Source organism: Malurus melanocephalus, unplaced genomic scaffold (genome assembly GCF_030028575.1).
Source record: "Malurus melanocephalus ecotype Western Australia unplaced genomic scaffold, MMel_1.1 scaffold_17, whole genome shotgun sequence".
Taxonomy (NCBI): domain Eukaryota; kingdom Metazoa; phylum Chordata; class Aves; order Passeriformes; family Maluridae; genus Malurus; species Malurus melanocephalus.
This window is the reverse complement of record NW_026623249.1, coordinates 1,497,188-1,511,140: the sequence shown is the minus strand read 5'-3', so window position 1 is coordinate 1,511,140 and position 13,953 is coordinate 1,497,188. Positions and strand designations below refer to the sequence as shown.

Sequence of the window (13,953 nt, the reverse complement as noted above, 5' to 3'; positions counted from 1 at the left end):
CTGATCTGCTTGAAGAAAACACTGATCTTTTTGCMAAGTTTTTTCTTTTCAGAGGGATCAGTTTCCCTGCAGGAGTTCCCTGTAAGACCAGCAGAGCACAGAAAGCACTACTGGATTAGGGGCTGCTTAAACTGGTGCTTCTTCTCAGAAGAGAAGAAGTCCTGGTTGTTCCTCTCCTCCCTAAGGGTGCACTTGGCGTTGGAACGATAATGCAAAATGAGACCTTGAACTTTGAAAAGGGCCAACTGCAGCTGGAAGCGAGAACCTGCTGGAGCTCATTAAAAGGCAAGTGTAAAGATCAATAAAAATGAGGGGTAGATCTTGGCTTCCCCACAGGCTCTTATCTTGCAGAAGCTCTGTGCTTTGCAGATGAGAGGCTGTTTTGCCAGCAAAGGGAATAAAAATTGTYTGTTTTCTCTCTTTCCACCCCATGAAGCTCAAGCAAAGGGAAGCCCTAATCTGTATCTGCTGTTCCACTGGTCAGACCGTGCTGCCTAGGGTTTTGGAGGATGGCTCCATGGATGTTTCTTCTACAAAGGAAGCCTGCGTAAGTAGCTCTGCCTCCCCATCCTCCCCTGCAGCATGYGTCGATCCAGCAGCGTGACAGACAGTAGAACTTATCTGACTTCAAAATACACTCTCCAAAAGATAAACACAGTTACTTCAAACTCAGACCAATTCCTTAATCCAGTTCATTTCAAGCTCTCTTAAAGAAATGYACAGGCATCATAGGGTGGGGGAAGTTCTCCTGTCACTGCCTCCAAATCCAACTTAAAAACATGCACAGGCTCATATTAAGTGYTGGTACCTTGAGGGCCATTGCCTGACCACTGGGGCTGAGAAAGAAATTTCAGCAGTGTCASCCAATTTTACCATGTAGTGATGGGCTCTTCCACTCTTTTTTTGAGAGGCTAAGAGCTGTGCACTCTGTGTTGAGGCCCAGTCACTTCCTCTTGCTCAAGGAGCARCTCAGACAGGAGGAAGTATTCCTTGTTGAGAGAGTTTAACCAGCAGCCTGGCACTGGTGGCTCCCTGCACACTCTGGGCATGGCTGTCGGTGTGTCCCAGGAAGGGTGGGCTGCACACAGGGTGCTTGTTTGCACAGTGGCTCTGCTCTGTCCCTGCAGAATCTGCTCTTGCTCTGGTTTTGGCCATGCTGCGGTTGCTGATGCCTTTGCAGGCACGTGAGCGCCTCTCCCTCAGCACCGAGCCATGCCCAGAGTGTACCCCACATCTTACACGGCAGGGAAGGAACCTGCAGGGCACCACGCATGTGCCCAAGGCACTGGGAAGAGGAGAATGAGGACATTCTCTGGCATAAGGAATAGTGTGGGAACAGCCACCCCTTCCAGCTGCCTGGAWTTCATTTAACCTGACCATGAAGTCCCAGCCTCAGTCACGCTGTAAACATGTCTGTTGCAGCTTCCTATGGGTACTTCTGATTTGCAGAGCTCAGGATGTTAGGCAGACATCCAATACTGAATGCAGGCTGATTGCTTGAGCTTTTTTGCCCACAAGTGTTTTTGTGGCCCTTGCCTTTCTCAGTTGTTCTTCAGCAGGCTCTAGTTACAATATTTTATTGATGATGAGGAATGAGGGAGGAATTCCTCTCTTGCTTTAGTATTTCAGTGAGTAGTACACAAATCTTGGAGTGCCAGTGTGGTGTTACAAAGTCTAATCCACCTGAAGGGACGGCTCCATGCCACATTTCCCACTGACTCCTCGGATCTCCAGTGTCTCTTCGATATAATCCATGTTCTTACCTCTAAACAATAATTTTCTCTTTCTGCTCCTGGGTGGGTGAGGYTTTAAAACCTGCCTGTTGTTCTCTAATCATACTCTTCCTTTCTTTAACTGCACTCACAGTTTCCCACACAAAATCCTCAGTCCTTTTGTGCTCTCTGTTCCCAGTCCTTCAGAGAAGGTTTGCATCCCCAGAGAGAGCTGGTGAAGCCTTAGAGACAGCTTCAGTTTCTACATTGTAGCCTAAATATCCTTGTCCTGGATTGCCCTGCTGCTTTCCCACATGCTCTCCCACTGAATCCAAGCACTGATCGGCAAGAAATGTCTTGCTTAGCTGAGATAAATGTTTTGTCCAGGTGCTGTGCAGTGTCACACATACTATGAGATGTCTTGATAATTGCATTGGAGCTGTGGTCATGCCTGTGTCAYGTCTGACAGTCACAAAAGGCTGGATCCTGTGAGCACCAAAGTGAAGGTAAAGCTACCTCTGACTTTATGGCATAGGGCATGATCCCTGGGAGAATCCATGTTGAGATACTGGTAAGTAAATAGCACAGCTCTGCAAACTCACAACCCAAATCTTGTCCTGATGCTGAAATCTTCTGCTCCTATTCCTTCCTCTTTTAAGCAAGCAGGTTGGGTCATCTCTCAACTGCTGAATGCATCAGCGTGTGGGAGCCCTGCCTGGAGGCATTGCTAAGAATAGTGTCTAAGAACAAGGGGAAGAGAGGATTGAACCTGGAAGCAATTTGGCCACTGCCACCATCAGTTAGACTCCACCTCGTTTCCTACAAGCAGTGGAGGCTATGCAACATTTACAGTTTCAGATGGTGCTCTTTTGTGACAGTCTTCTGATTCTGAGTACTGAAGTCAGCGGCAGAGCTGCAGAAAAGCCAATGCTCTTGCCCTGCCATAAGATCCCATTACTATATCTCTCACCTCTCCAGCTAAAGCTGTTGTGAGTGCAGGGGTCTCACTTGTCTGTCTGCACAGACTGAGCTGCAGGCTCCTGAAACAAAACACAAATGAATCTCGTAGAAGCAGTCATCTTTCAGCAAAATGCCATAGAAACCACAGCTGCGTTACAGAGGGCCTTTTCCCTGGCATTATGCAAGAGGTAATTATGTAAGTTGTTGTTATATAATATTCCTGGCTTTTTCGGAGTGCCAGCCTCCCCCTGACCACAGCAGTGTGTATTACTTACGTCACGTTATGCTTTATACAACCCAGGCTCACAGCAGAGCTGGGGCTGCTGTCACCACCACTCCCAGCCATGGGACCCTTGGCTGCTCTCAGGGCTTTTTAAAAATTGTATTGTGGGGAAAAAACCTCATTGAAAAGAAAAAAAGTATTTGATCAAAATATCTGTTTGTCCGTCTGAGATGTTTTGCTGTGAAAGCACACAAGATGGTTTCTTGCATTGTTTCTTGAGGAAGGACTGGGTTTCCAAACATGTCTGTTTCTTCCTTGCTGGAAAATTTATTTCTAAAACTTACTTCAAATGAAAAAGAAATCTACGATTTCTGCCTCTCTCTTGGATGCCCATTTCTCTACTTGCAGCAGGTCGGGCTGCAGAGGAAACAGCTATAAATTTGTTCTCTTAAGCACCAAGGCAGTGTGGGTGACAGCTGGGTTCTCCAGCATTCACTTTCCAGCCCGGGCTGGGTTTCTCTCTTCACAACAGTGATACTCTAAGAAAAAAAATTGAATGTGGCCAAACATACTTGGATCTGATCCATCCCTGCGGCTGATGTGTGATTCCTCTGTGCCTCCCAGCTCCACCTGGGTGACTGAGCCCCACAGTAATAACTACAGAACAGCGGGTGTTTCTCAAACCGTACCCAAGAATCAATCCTTGCTCTTTCACTGGTGACTCTGTGGGCTCAAGCAGGTCATAGAACTTCTTTGATTCCTCACCAACGGGGTGAACAAGTGGCTTTTCTGTCCATGGGATTGTGGCACAGTCCAAATTCATTCATATCTCTAGAAAGCTTTGCCATCTGTGGAGGGTGGAGCAAGGCAGGGGTGGGATTGCATCTCCTGTTTAGCCAGAGATGGCTCTTCGCCTTAGGTGGGGGATCCTCCCTAAGCACCTTTTGGTAGCATTTTGGGGTCGAAATAAGCCCCATGAAGTCTCTAGAACAGCATTTCTCCTCAGCAGTACCCTGAGTCTCAGCTGTGGAGCTGCTGCTGTCCCATGGGATCTTCCTGTGCCCAGATCCCACCCCCCCAGCCCTCTGCAGTATGAAGGCTGGGTAGCAGAGGAGAAGGCACGGCATCCCAAATGACAAGGAACAACGATTTCTCTATATCCCGCACTGAAAATGAGCCCCTTACAGAAGTTCTGCACCCAGCGCTGCAGTTCTGTCTGCCCTGGGATCACTATCCTAACTCCGAAATGAGAGGACTGCCTGTTGGCCAGCCCCCCGAGCTTCCAAACCGCGGCGGGGGCTGGACCGTGGCCCCCGGTACCTGCGGCTCCGTCTCCCGTGGCCACGAGGTGGCAGCAAGCCCTGGCCCACGGGGCCGCAGCTGCCGCACCTCCCGCCCGGGCAGCCCGGGGGACCCGCCGGACACCGAGCCACGGAGCGGCCGGGCTGGGAAGGACCCCCGCAGTCACCCAGTGCACCGCACCCTGCTCAAGCAAGGAACATATCCACCCGGGAGGCTTTGCAGTGTGAGGAAAGGCAGCATTGCACAAGAGATGCGCCTCAAAACCTGGCCGAAAGCATCAAAGCTCCATTCATGCTGGTTTAGCGAGAGTGCTTCAGGCGTAGGTGCAGAGGCACAGCCACGTGTGCCAGCACGGCTCCGGTGTGGGCAGAACTGCTTGAAACAGGCTGTTCAGTCACCTGGTGCATTTTAAAGGAGGCAGCCAGTGTGTTGGCTCTCTGTGGTTTGTGTTTTCAAATGATTATGCGAGTGAAAGATTTTGCCCCGAGGGGAAGAGAAGGGGCCGGTAGATACTAAAATGTTATGTCTTTTTCATGGCTGCAGGGTTGAAGGGTGGTCTGGTGCACTACAAAGCTTTCTGTATTTCTGTAGACTATTTATTTAAGCTCTAGGGAGATGAGCTTATGATTTCATTTCATTACTACTTTGCTTGCAGAAAAAAGCAGTACGGAATCTCATATTTGTTTTAAATCTTCTGACCATTTAATGTTAATGTCCATACCAGGACTTTTGGCTTCACAGCCCCGGGGAAAGCTATAGAGAGAAAAGAGTCAACCAGTTTCAAATGGAGTTATTACAGCAACAGTGTGGTTTCAGCTTGGGGAATATACAGAGCTCGATGCATAAGCAGCAGCCTCTCATGTATCAGGAGCACGTTTCTGTTGTGTCTGAAATGTGTGTAAACCAGTAAGGTCAGTGTTCAGGATCCTGCCCAAGACTGGAAGGGTACAAATGCTTTATTACTGCTGAGAGTATTTGGGCAATGAGGTTGCAGATATGTGATCTCCCCCATCTCAGCCCTGTGCTGTGCAGAACTGCACAAGGAATAAGATGGAGGAGTCCAAAACTCTATTCCATCAATTTAACTTAGTTTGTGTAAATGGTAGTGACCTGATGTTTGCATGGGTAAATCAGGATGAAGTCTTGGGTGTAGATTTTTGRATGAGAAGCAAACTGGTGCATAGAGGAAATGGAAGGGGAGGATTTCAGATCACAAGTTGACTTAGCTGACAGAGGCTTGCAGCAAGTAATGGCCAAAATGTCCTTACTGTAAGGCTTGAATGCCAGCTGACACTTCCACTAGGCTTTTACCACTCTTCTTACCCAAAGTATTCCATTTAAACCTCTATGGTTCTAAGGGATGTGAGGCTCTATGCCTGCATTATCTCTGCTGCCCAGTTACCCTTGTACATGGGCTCTTCTCTCCCTTTGCAAGGCTGGAGCAGGGAACCTATTCCCAYGTTGCAGAAAGTGGAAGGACGCAAAGCATGTGATGCACCTCAGATCTTGCAGCACTGTGTAGAGACTGTGGGGTTGAATGCTCTTCTCCTGATTCCCAAGACAGGTGTCTTCAACCTGTGGTTGATATTTCTCACCTGCTTGCCCTTTGGAAACAACCAGAGGTAGGTGCACAGTTTGGGACAGCAGCACTAGCTGGGCTTTGTTATCAGGCTGGGCTCTGACTGCAGCCACGGGGACCCACTGCAGGCAGTCGCCCCACTGGTGTGCCAAGCCACTGCCAGTCCAGACAGGGAGGGAAGAAAAAGTCTGGGAACTCTCCCAAAGCATACCCACATGGTTTGTCAGCCCAGTGGCTTTTCCTTCCAACACTGAAATTTATTTGGTTTGATGGAAGTAGCCAGAACCAGAGCTGCTGGCTGGGTGGATGTTGAATGTAGTTGTGCTGGGTCCTTGTGTCTCTGGTCTGCTGCAAATTATGCTTCTGACTCAGTTGTACATCTGTTGGCTCCAATATCCAGACTCAGCCATCAGCTGATCCTAGGTGTTTTCCAGAAGAGCAGGCAGCATGATCCCAGCAGGCAGGTGTAGGGGAACCAGTTGCCACACCGCTTTTATCCCCTTCTTCCTCCTGCAGCAGTTGGGGAAATGTCTGAGCCACTTAAGRTATGTTTATCTCTTAAGGCCATGTCACAGGTAGTGTGTTACCTCAGGAGAAAAGGATGATGAGATYATTGCAGGAAAGGAAAGGCATTTGGAGTGATGGAGTCAATGCTACTGGCTGTCTTGGCCTTTTCTCTTGCCTGCCTGTGGCAGGCCAGGGTAGATGGAGGCAGGATGGCCTTGCAGATGACAGTGCTCTTCAGGAATSTCCTGCCATAAAGCTTGGCACTGTCTCTGGGTCCTTGGGAACCTGGGACAGGCTCCTGGCACAGGATTCTGGCAGTGCCCTTTCTGTCTAGAATGGGACTTGTGCCAGTCCAATACGAAAAGCAGAAATTATGCCATCAGTAGCACCCACAATAGTACCTGACCCAAAATAGCTTCCTAGGAAAAAAACAGGGAGGCTGATTAGGTTAGACAAGYCTGAAAGGGAGCAAGAAGTCCAGCTGATGATTGACAGGTGTAGGTTTGTGGGCAGGGGCTATAAATCCCACGGGTGAGCTCTCCAGCCACCCTTTGGGGAAAGACAAACGGCTGCAGGAAGCACTCCGGACCTGCCTTTGGTGAACCATGGGGCTCAGTGACCAGGAATGGCAGCAAGTCCTGAACATCTGGGGAAAGGTGGAGTCTGACCTCCCTGGCCATGGCCATGCAGTTTTAATGAGGTAGGCAAGAAGCTTCAGTTCTAAGAGTAAAGCTGAGAGCTTTAGATGAGAGACGTTTTTCAGTGCTTATATCAACAACGTGTTTCTTTCCTTGTAGGGTGGTGGTTTTTCCATTGCTGTTTTCTGGGTTCAAAGTTACTCACTGTGCAAAGTAGCCGTGCTTCTGTCTCTCCATCTCTCTATGGGTGCAGTAGCAGACCAATGCTGCTTTTAACACATTGTTGCGCTTTGTCTCTGTCTCTGGTGGCTAAGCTTTGCTTTGGATTCTCATTTCCCAAGCACTACACTGAGAAATGCTGAAATGTATTGTGTGTCATGGGGCTTCAGATGCTCTGCAGCAAGGATATGGGGAGGCATGGAAGGAAAGGAGAGGAACATCGCCTCTGGGGCAATTTTTCTTGGAATATATTTTAGTAAAATTAACTGTGAAGTACCTGAGTGTCTCCCTCTCCCCATCTTAGTCTCACGTGGCAGAGCCCTTCCCATCCTGCTTCTTGGGCAGAAATTTGTGTGGTAACACTTGTCCACTACCTCATGATGCATTTGAGRTCTTGGTGAGAAATGAGGCACATCTTTCCCCTTAGTTCCTTCCTCCTTGATTCTGGTGTCAGAAGTGTTCATGAGGACTCCAACTAAGAGGACCCCAACTTCCATATTGTCCTTGTGATCCTGGCACTCGGAGTGGAACACACCCCAAATATTGCAAAGTGGGAAACAACATTAGGTGGGCACTGGAGCCTAGTTKGTCCCTTAAGACCAGAAGGGATGCAGATTTTGAGGAGATTCTCTTCAGCTCTCCCCTTAGACTGTGCATATCTGAATGTACTGGAAGGGTACAGACACTGAGGAGAGTAGTGGGGATCTGGCACCTGCTTGGGGGGGTTTTCTATCCCAAGCATGGCTAAGGCAAGGAGCCCACACCACCAGGCATATCCACTGCAAAGCTTTGAAACATGTTTTTTGAAGATGTGCCAAAGCAGGAGACTGTTTTCCTTACCTCCTTTATCATGTCCCAGATCAGCTGCCATTTGAAGGGATGGGAATGGAGTAGCAATGGAGTGGGTAGAAATGTGGTGGCTTTCCCCTCATGTTGTCTAGAGCAGGCATGTTGGAAGGGTAGCAGGATCCTAAGCCATCCTCACCTATCCATCTCTGAGGCAGCTGTTTTGGCTCTGAATTTGCCACATGATAGTAAAAGAAGTTCCAAATGCAAAAGTAATACTGCTTTATTTACAAGTATCACAGAGCAGAGCATGGTATTAAATAAATAGATGTCACCCTGTGACTTTGTGCTCCCCTGCCAACCCAGGTCTCCTCTGAGGAGTTTCTGCGGGAGGAGAGAGGCAAGGGAAAGAGGGTGGGAAAAAAGATCAGGAACTAATTCCTCCATATCTGCAATCATAGGGTTTGGGGGCACAATGAACTCTCCCATCCAGATGATGTTCAAGAACACATGACCCCCAGATGAGACTGGGGGCTGCTCCTTTTATTTTTTTTTTCTATGAGAAGCTTGTAGAGCTCTCCTTTCCTAGTCAATAAGTGAAGAGCTGATAAGAGATTTCTTGTGAGAGGCAAGTGTTCTATAGGTTGGCTCCTCAGCAATAGCAAGTCAATCAAGGCAGGTGGTTTTGGTTTTTCTTCAGRTAAATACAAGAACTCAGCTCTCAGTACCATGACCAGCCTTGGCTCTTGTCTCTCTCTTAAAACAGTTGACATAATCCAGGGGATGGGTGCCAAAGAGTTAGCAGAACTATATGGAAAAAATACAGACCCTTGCTCTGTTGTTCTAGTTGGACATGTTTAGGGCAGCATCTGCCATGACCGGAGGGAATGGAAATAGACAGTGGTGATCATCTTAGGACATGGGTAAGAAAATGGGATTGAAGTAGATCCAATACACACAGGGAGGTATGTCAGAAACTTCTGCTTTCTAAAGTCCCTTTATTTTTGTCCACAGACTCTTTCAGGACCACCCTGAGACCCTTGATCGCTTTGAAAAGTTCAAAGGTCTGAAGACCCCTGATGAGATGAAGGGCTCTGAAGATCTGAAGAAGCATGGAGTTACTGTTCTTACCCAACTGGGCAAAATCCTGAAGGCGAAGGGTAATCATGAGGCAGAGCTGAAGCCCCTGGCTCAGACTCATGCAACGAAGCACAAAATCCCTGTCAAATATCTGGAGGTATGGAAAAGGGCAGGGAGTCTCTGTGTCTGATGTGTAGTGAATGTGTACAAGAAGGCTGTGTGAGATTTGTGCTTTTATTTACTGATGACTAGTTGGACTTCAGTGAGCTCTTCCTCCAGTCCGAGCTTTGTGTGTGCAAGCAGGAGGAGGCACAAAAAGAGCTTATGGTGTGCAAATAGTATGTGAATATCCAAGTTTAGATTTCCCATTCCAAACACCACATACAGTGTGAACCCTTGACAACAATAAACCAGCCCATGCAGCCTAGGCATGCCTGGGAAACTGTATTACATAAGGACCGTCAGTGACTGGACACAAGGGACATACAATTTTAGAGTAAGCCCTGGAGGATCCATTGGAGACCAAGACCCACAAAACTAAGTGTTATGCAAACACTTGGCATGAATTTTCAGTCTTAATGGATGAGGCAGACAAAAAGTGGGAAGGGCCATGGTCTACTCAAGGTCATGAAGCAGATCAGYGTCAGAGCTAGGAATAGAGCCCAGTGCTTCTGCCTAGCCCAGGCTCYTTGCATACTAGACCTCACTGTCTCTCCAGAGACTGCAGGAAGGGCTACTGAATTAGCTCGGAGATATTTCCAGGCTCTGCAACCTATTTCTTAGTCTGGCTTTTCTGAAAATAAACCCTGAGTGTCCCTTCAGTTTTTCTTTCTCTCTTTCCTTCCTCACAGTTCATTTCTGAAGTCATTATCAAGGTCATTGCTGAAAAACACACTGCAGATTTTGGGGCTGATTCCCAGGCTGCAATGAAGAAGGCTCTGGAGCTGTTCCGAAATGATATGGCCAGCAAGTACAAGGAGTTCGGTTTCCAGGGTTAGCATGTACGCACAAAGGATCACCACTATGGAGGGCCTGGCCACACATGTTTCCCCAGCACTATTTTGGACATTTCACAACTGGACGTCCCTGATGTGTGGGAAAGCTTTGATGAGAGGCCAAGAGTCACTCCAGGCAGCATAGAGGCACTCAGAGTGATATCCATGATAAACTGTCATTTCCTGCCTTCATGTACCCAAAAGAAATATTCTGCTTACTTAGGAAAAATAATGGTAGGGGTTATCTGTGAGTTTCTGCCTATCTTATCCCCCTTCTCTCGCTCTCTCTCCCTGAAACTCAATCTCATCTGAGATGCAAATAGCATGGCCAAAGATGAAGGGATGTGGAGGATCAAGGGAAGTGTTGATTGTGGTGAATGAGTGAAGGAATGACTCAAATGAGAGATGTGAGAATGGAAAGCAGGGACACAGCATCCCATTCCTCCCACAGGTGAGAGCTGTTAGCAGATTACTATGGACAGCTTCCAGCACAGCAAGCTTCCAGCTTGCTTTGTGGGGGTGAATGCAGCCAGTCAATCTCCAGCGCCTGCCAGCTCTGGATGGTTTAGTTGTTAAACTTGCATTAGCAAAACTATAAAGAGCAATACTCTCTGTGATCTGTAGGTTTCTARCAGCCACCACTATGTGTCTGAAGGTCTGTTGCACTGGGAAGTGAAGTATGTGTTTCTCAGAAAATAAAAATCCCTGCACTGTTGTTTTGTGTTTGCTCCTGGCTTTACAAACACTCTAATGAGAAGTGAGGGAGAAGGAGAAATTGGAAAGGTGTTTTGGATACATATCTGCCTACAGCGCAACCTGCACTGTCAGTCCATGACCTGAGCAGCATGTGGCATCTATCTGAGCCAGGGACTCAGGGCACTCAGATGTCACCATGGGGACATGGCCTGATTACCGGACCTCACAGCACAAGACAACAGCCTCAGCTCAGTGCCTCACAGCTGAGAGAAATGCTCCCCAACCAAAGACCATAGCCACTGTTGTGCTGGGGGAATGTGGTAACCCTTGCTTATTTATGGTTCGATGTGTGTGCAAGCAGCCTTGGGTCCCAGCAGCACAGGGTATTGCGGTCTCCAGACACTAGAAAGGAGGGCTGATCAGCTCAGGAGGAAGGTTGCAATGCATATTCTTCAAAGACCCAAACTCTGGTTTTCGCAGCCTTTGAATTTTTGCTGAGGTGCCTCTGCAGTGCATGCTGCACTGTGTTTGCAGATGCACACCCACATTCCGTGGGGGACTTTAAGGGACAGACTTAATGGCAAGATGTCTCCCTCTGCCTGACACCCTGTCCCCATCCCAATACCATGGGGTTGTGGCAAGGGAAAATGCCTGGAGGTGACACAGCTGCTCTTTTTTGGTGTGTAGAAAGTAATGCRCTTTATCTTGCAGACACTGTGTGGGGCAAGCACAAGAAAGAAAAATGAGATGCTCAGTAACAGGAGCTACTAGCAGGACACAGTTCAAAATACTCCCTGCTACACTGTGTGGAGTGAAGACAGCRAAGGAGCTACCAGCTCCCTTAAAAATCAGTCCTAAGCCAGCATGATCTGCTGTGTCTTTGGTCAGGGCAAAGGCCACAAGAATTCAGTCTCTGAAAGGAGAAGGAACAATAAATTCCTTCCCAGAACAGAGCATATCTAATTTCTCACTGTTTACAAATCCTCACTTTACCTCTGGAAGCTTGCTTGGTGTTTCAACCTTTCAGAGGGGGGTCACAAAGGCATTTGCTGTCACCTAGATGAAGTTACAGCCAGGTGGTCCCTGGCTTAAGCAGTGTGCTTCGTCTGACTCCAGTCTAGTCTGTCTGTTTATGTGGGGAGGGCAATATATTTAATTAGGGTCTAGGATTGCTGGTCCAACACAATGAGATTTCCTGCCAGGGACAACAGACTCTGCTTTAGGATTAAGAGCTCTGCTACAGCAGCTGCCTCCATCAGTCTGAGTGGGACTGGAGTTGTCTAGATATTTTTATGTAGGGCAGTGTGGTGGTGAAGGGAYGGTTTGCATGTGTGTTGTGCCTAGTTACCAGTTATTAGGCACATGGACTAAATGTCAATCCATTGGGAGCACTGACCTTCTCTCTGCCTGCCTTACCGCACTGTGTCAGTGCACTAGGGACTATCCTTAAATCTGCTGGTCAGATRTGGTGTCTGATGGAGGTTTTCTGGTTATGCCTGTGTCTCAGTGAAGATGTGCAAGCTGAGATGAACCAGCATGTTCAGGTACCAATAAAAGTGAAGATATTTCCAGCAGGTTCAGTGGGTTGGGGTACTTGTGGTGAAATACACATCTCTGCACCTTGCTTCTCTAGACAGAGTATTCCCTTGGTTGAGTCCTGACATAACTGTAGGGATATGTGTAATTCCCACATAGTCAGTCTATAAAGCTCTTGCAACAGCCCCTGCTTTAAGCACAGAGAAATTTCCTAGAACAAAGGGGATGGCAGGGAAAGAATTTTTTAGCTCTATGTTATATTGATTCAGAATCTTTGTTGGAGCCCCCCTTCACTGTGCTGCTAGCACATAAAGCTTTTCTGGTTCATATACGGGACAAAATCTTTTAGTTCAGATAAACCGTATCAGTGCAAGCCCAGACATTTTCCTCCTTCCTTTCCAGGAATAGCTTTGCATCAGATGGGTGGGTCCCAGGGACTTGTCCCCAGTCCTGCTCCCTGTTAGGACCATGTGGTGTCACATACACGTTCCCAGTCACACGATGGGATGTACATTGCGTGGCTGCCAGCCTCCTTGCTCCAGCACGTACGCACTGACTGCAGCCAGGTCAAGCTTGCGGCCCCTCTCTCTGCCACAGTTTCCATTGCATGAGGGAGCTCGCCATGGCACTGAGCCAGTGACCTGTCTGAGATCTCTTGGGCTTCGGTGTCAGACACCAGCCACTCATCAGAATCTCAGATGAGGGGAGCAGACCCTCACTTCCCAGACACTGTGCAAATGAGCTGCCAGCCCCAGCCAGAGTGCAACAATACTGCAGGCTGTTCTGACTGTCCCCSTTGTCTTTCCCTCTGCCTGCTGATTCTGCCCAACTCCAATACACCTGCCAACGTCAAGTGGCATCACAGAACAAGTGTTGTGGACTATGCTATTAATCCTGTGATCTGTCTCTTGGTCACCTCAGTGGGAGAAAGGGATAGGGCTCCAATGACTAATTATGTTAAATATTTAGCACATTAGTATGAAGCTTGTGACRTCCTTCGTGTTTGCATTTCCCTGCAGGGCTAATGTGAGGAAAGGGCAGGGATGTTTCTAGTCTGTGCAATACTCACTGATCAGATAAGTCTGGTTTCTGGGAATTGAAGCACAGACAGTGTCTGAAGGATGTAATGTCTATGTGATGTTAATTTAATAAGGAGACAAATGCTCACCTTTACTACATGCTTTCAGATGAGGATTATTTTTGTCATGGTCCCTATGGGTTTCTATCACCTCGCCAAAACCTGTCCRGTGTGTTATGCCACTGAGGAAAAGAAATGGTGGAACTGGGTATTTTTTGGATGTAGACATGCTTGCCCATAACGTGTTTTCCAGAAGATGCATGGCATCAGAGCATGCCCTCCTTCTTCCTGGATTCATTCTTCTCAGGTTTGCTCAAGGCTGCTTSTTCAGGTTGTGCAGGGCTTAACAATCAGAGTCTGTACTGCTTTTCAGATTGAGCGTGTGTGCTCAATCACACACATCTATACACAAGCACCAGCTTCAAAACACACATCATAGCAAAGCCCATCTGTCCAAATCCTTCATATTCCAGCATTCCTGTGTGCCAGTTCTTCATTTGAGAGGATGATATTTGAGTTCTCACATTGTGTTCAAATGAAGTACAGCCTTGAAATGGTGAAGATCTAACCAAGTGAGAAGACAGACTACACAAGGACAGGGCACCTGGAAAGTACTGGTAGGTAGAGTGCTGTTAAATTTCA

The 13,953-nt window shown here is 47.8% G+C and overlaps 1 protein-coding gene across 2 annotated transcripts; it reads left to right on the top strand.

The window, feature by feature from the left end:
* Positions 1 to 458: 458 nt before the first annotated feature.
* Positions 459 to 10,734, top strand: MB (myoglobin). 2 transcript variants are annotated; one of them, XM_057386608.1, is made up of 3 exons: positions 459 to 547; positions 8,941 to 9,163; positions 9,858 to 10,734. In XM_057386608.1, the coding sequence occupies exons 1-3, from the start codon at positions 510 to 512 to the stop codon at positions 10,002 to 10,004; spliced, it is 408 nt and encodes a 135-aa protein (XP_057242591.1). In that variant the 5' UTR covers positions 459 to 509; the 3' UTR covers positions 10,005 to 10,734. The 2 variants fall into 2 exon arrangements, with proteins under 2 accessions (XP_057242591.1, XP_057242583.1); XM_057386600.1 differs by lacking the exon at positions 459 to 547 and adding an exon at positions 6,845 to 6,983.
* The last annotated feature ends 3,219 nt before the right edge of the window (positions 10,735 to 13,953 follow it).

Coding starts and splice junctions, on each gene's coding strand:
- MB (XM_057386600.1), top strand. CDS start 6,889: ATGGGGCTCAGTGACCAGGAATGGCAGCAAGTCCTGAACATCTGGGGA. Junction 6,984..8,940: donor GGCCATGCAGTTTTAATGAG/GTAGGCAAGAAG, acceptor TTTTGTCCACAG/ACTCTTTCAGGACCACCCTG. Junction 9,164..9,857: donor TCCCTGTCAAATATCTGGAG/GTATGGAAAAGG, acceptor CCTTCCTCACAG/TTCATTTCTGAAGTCATTAT.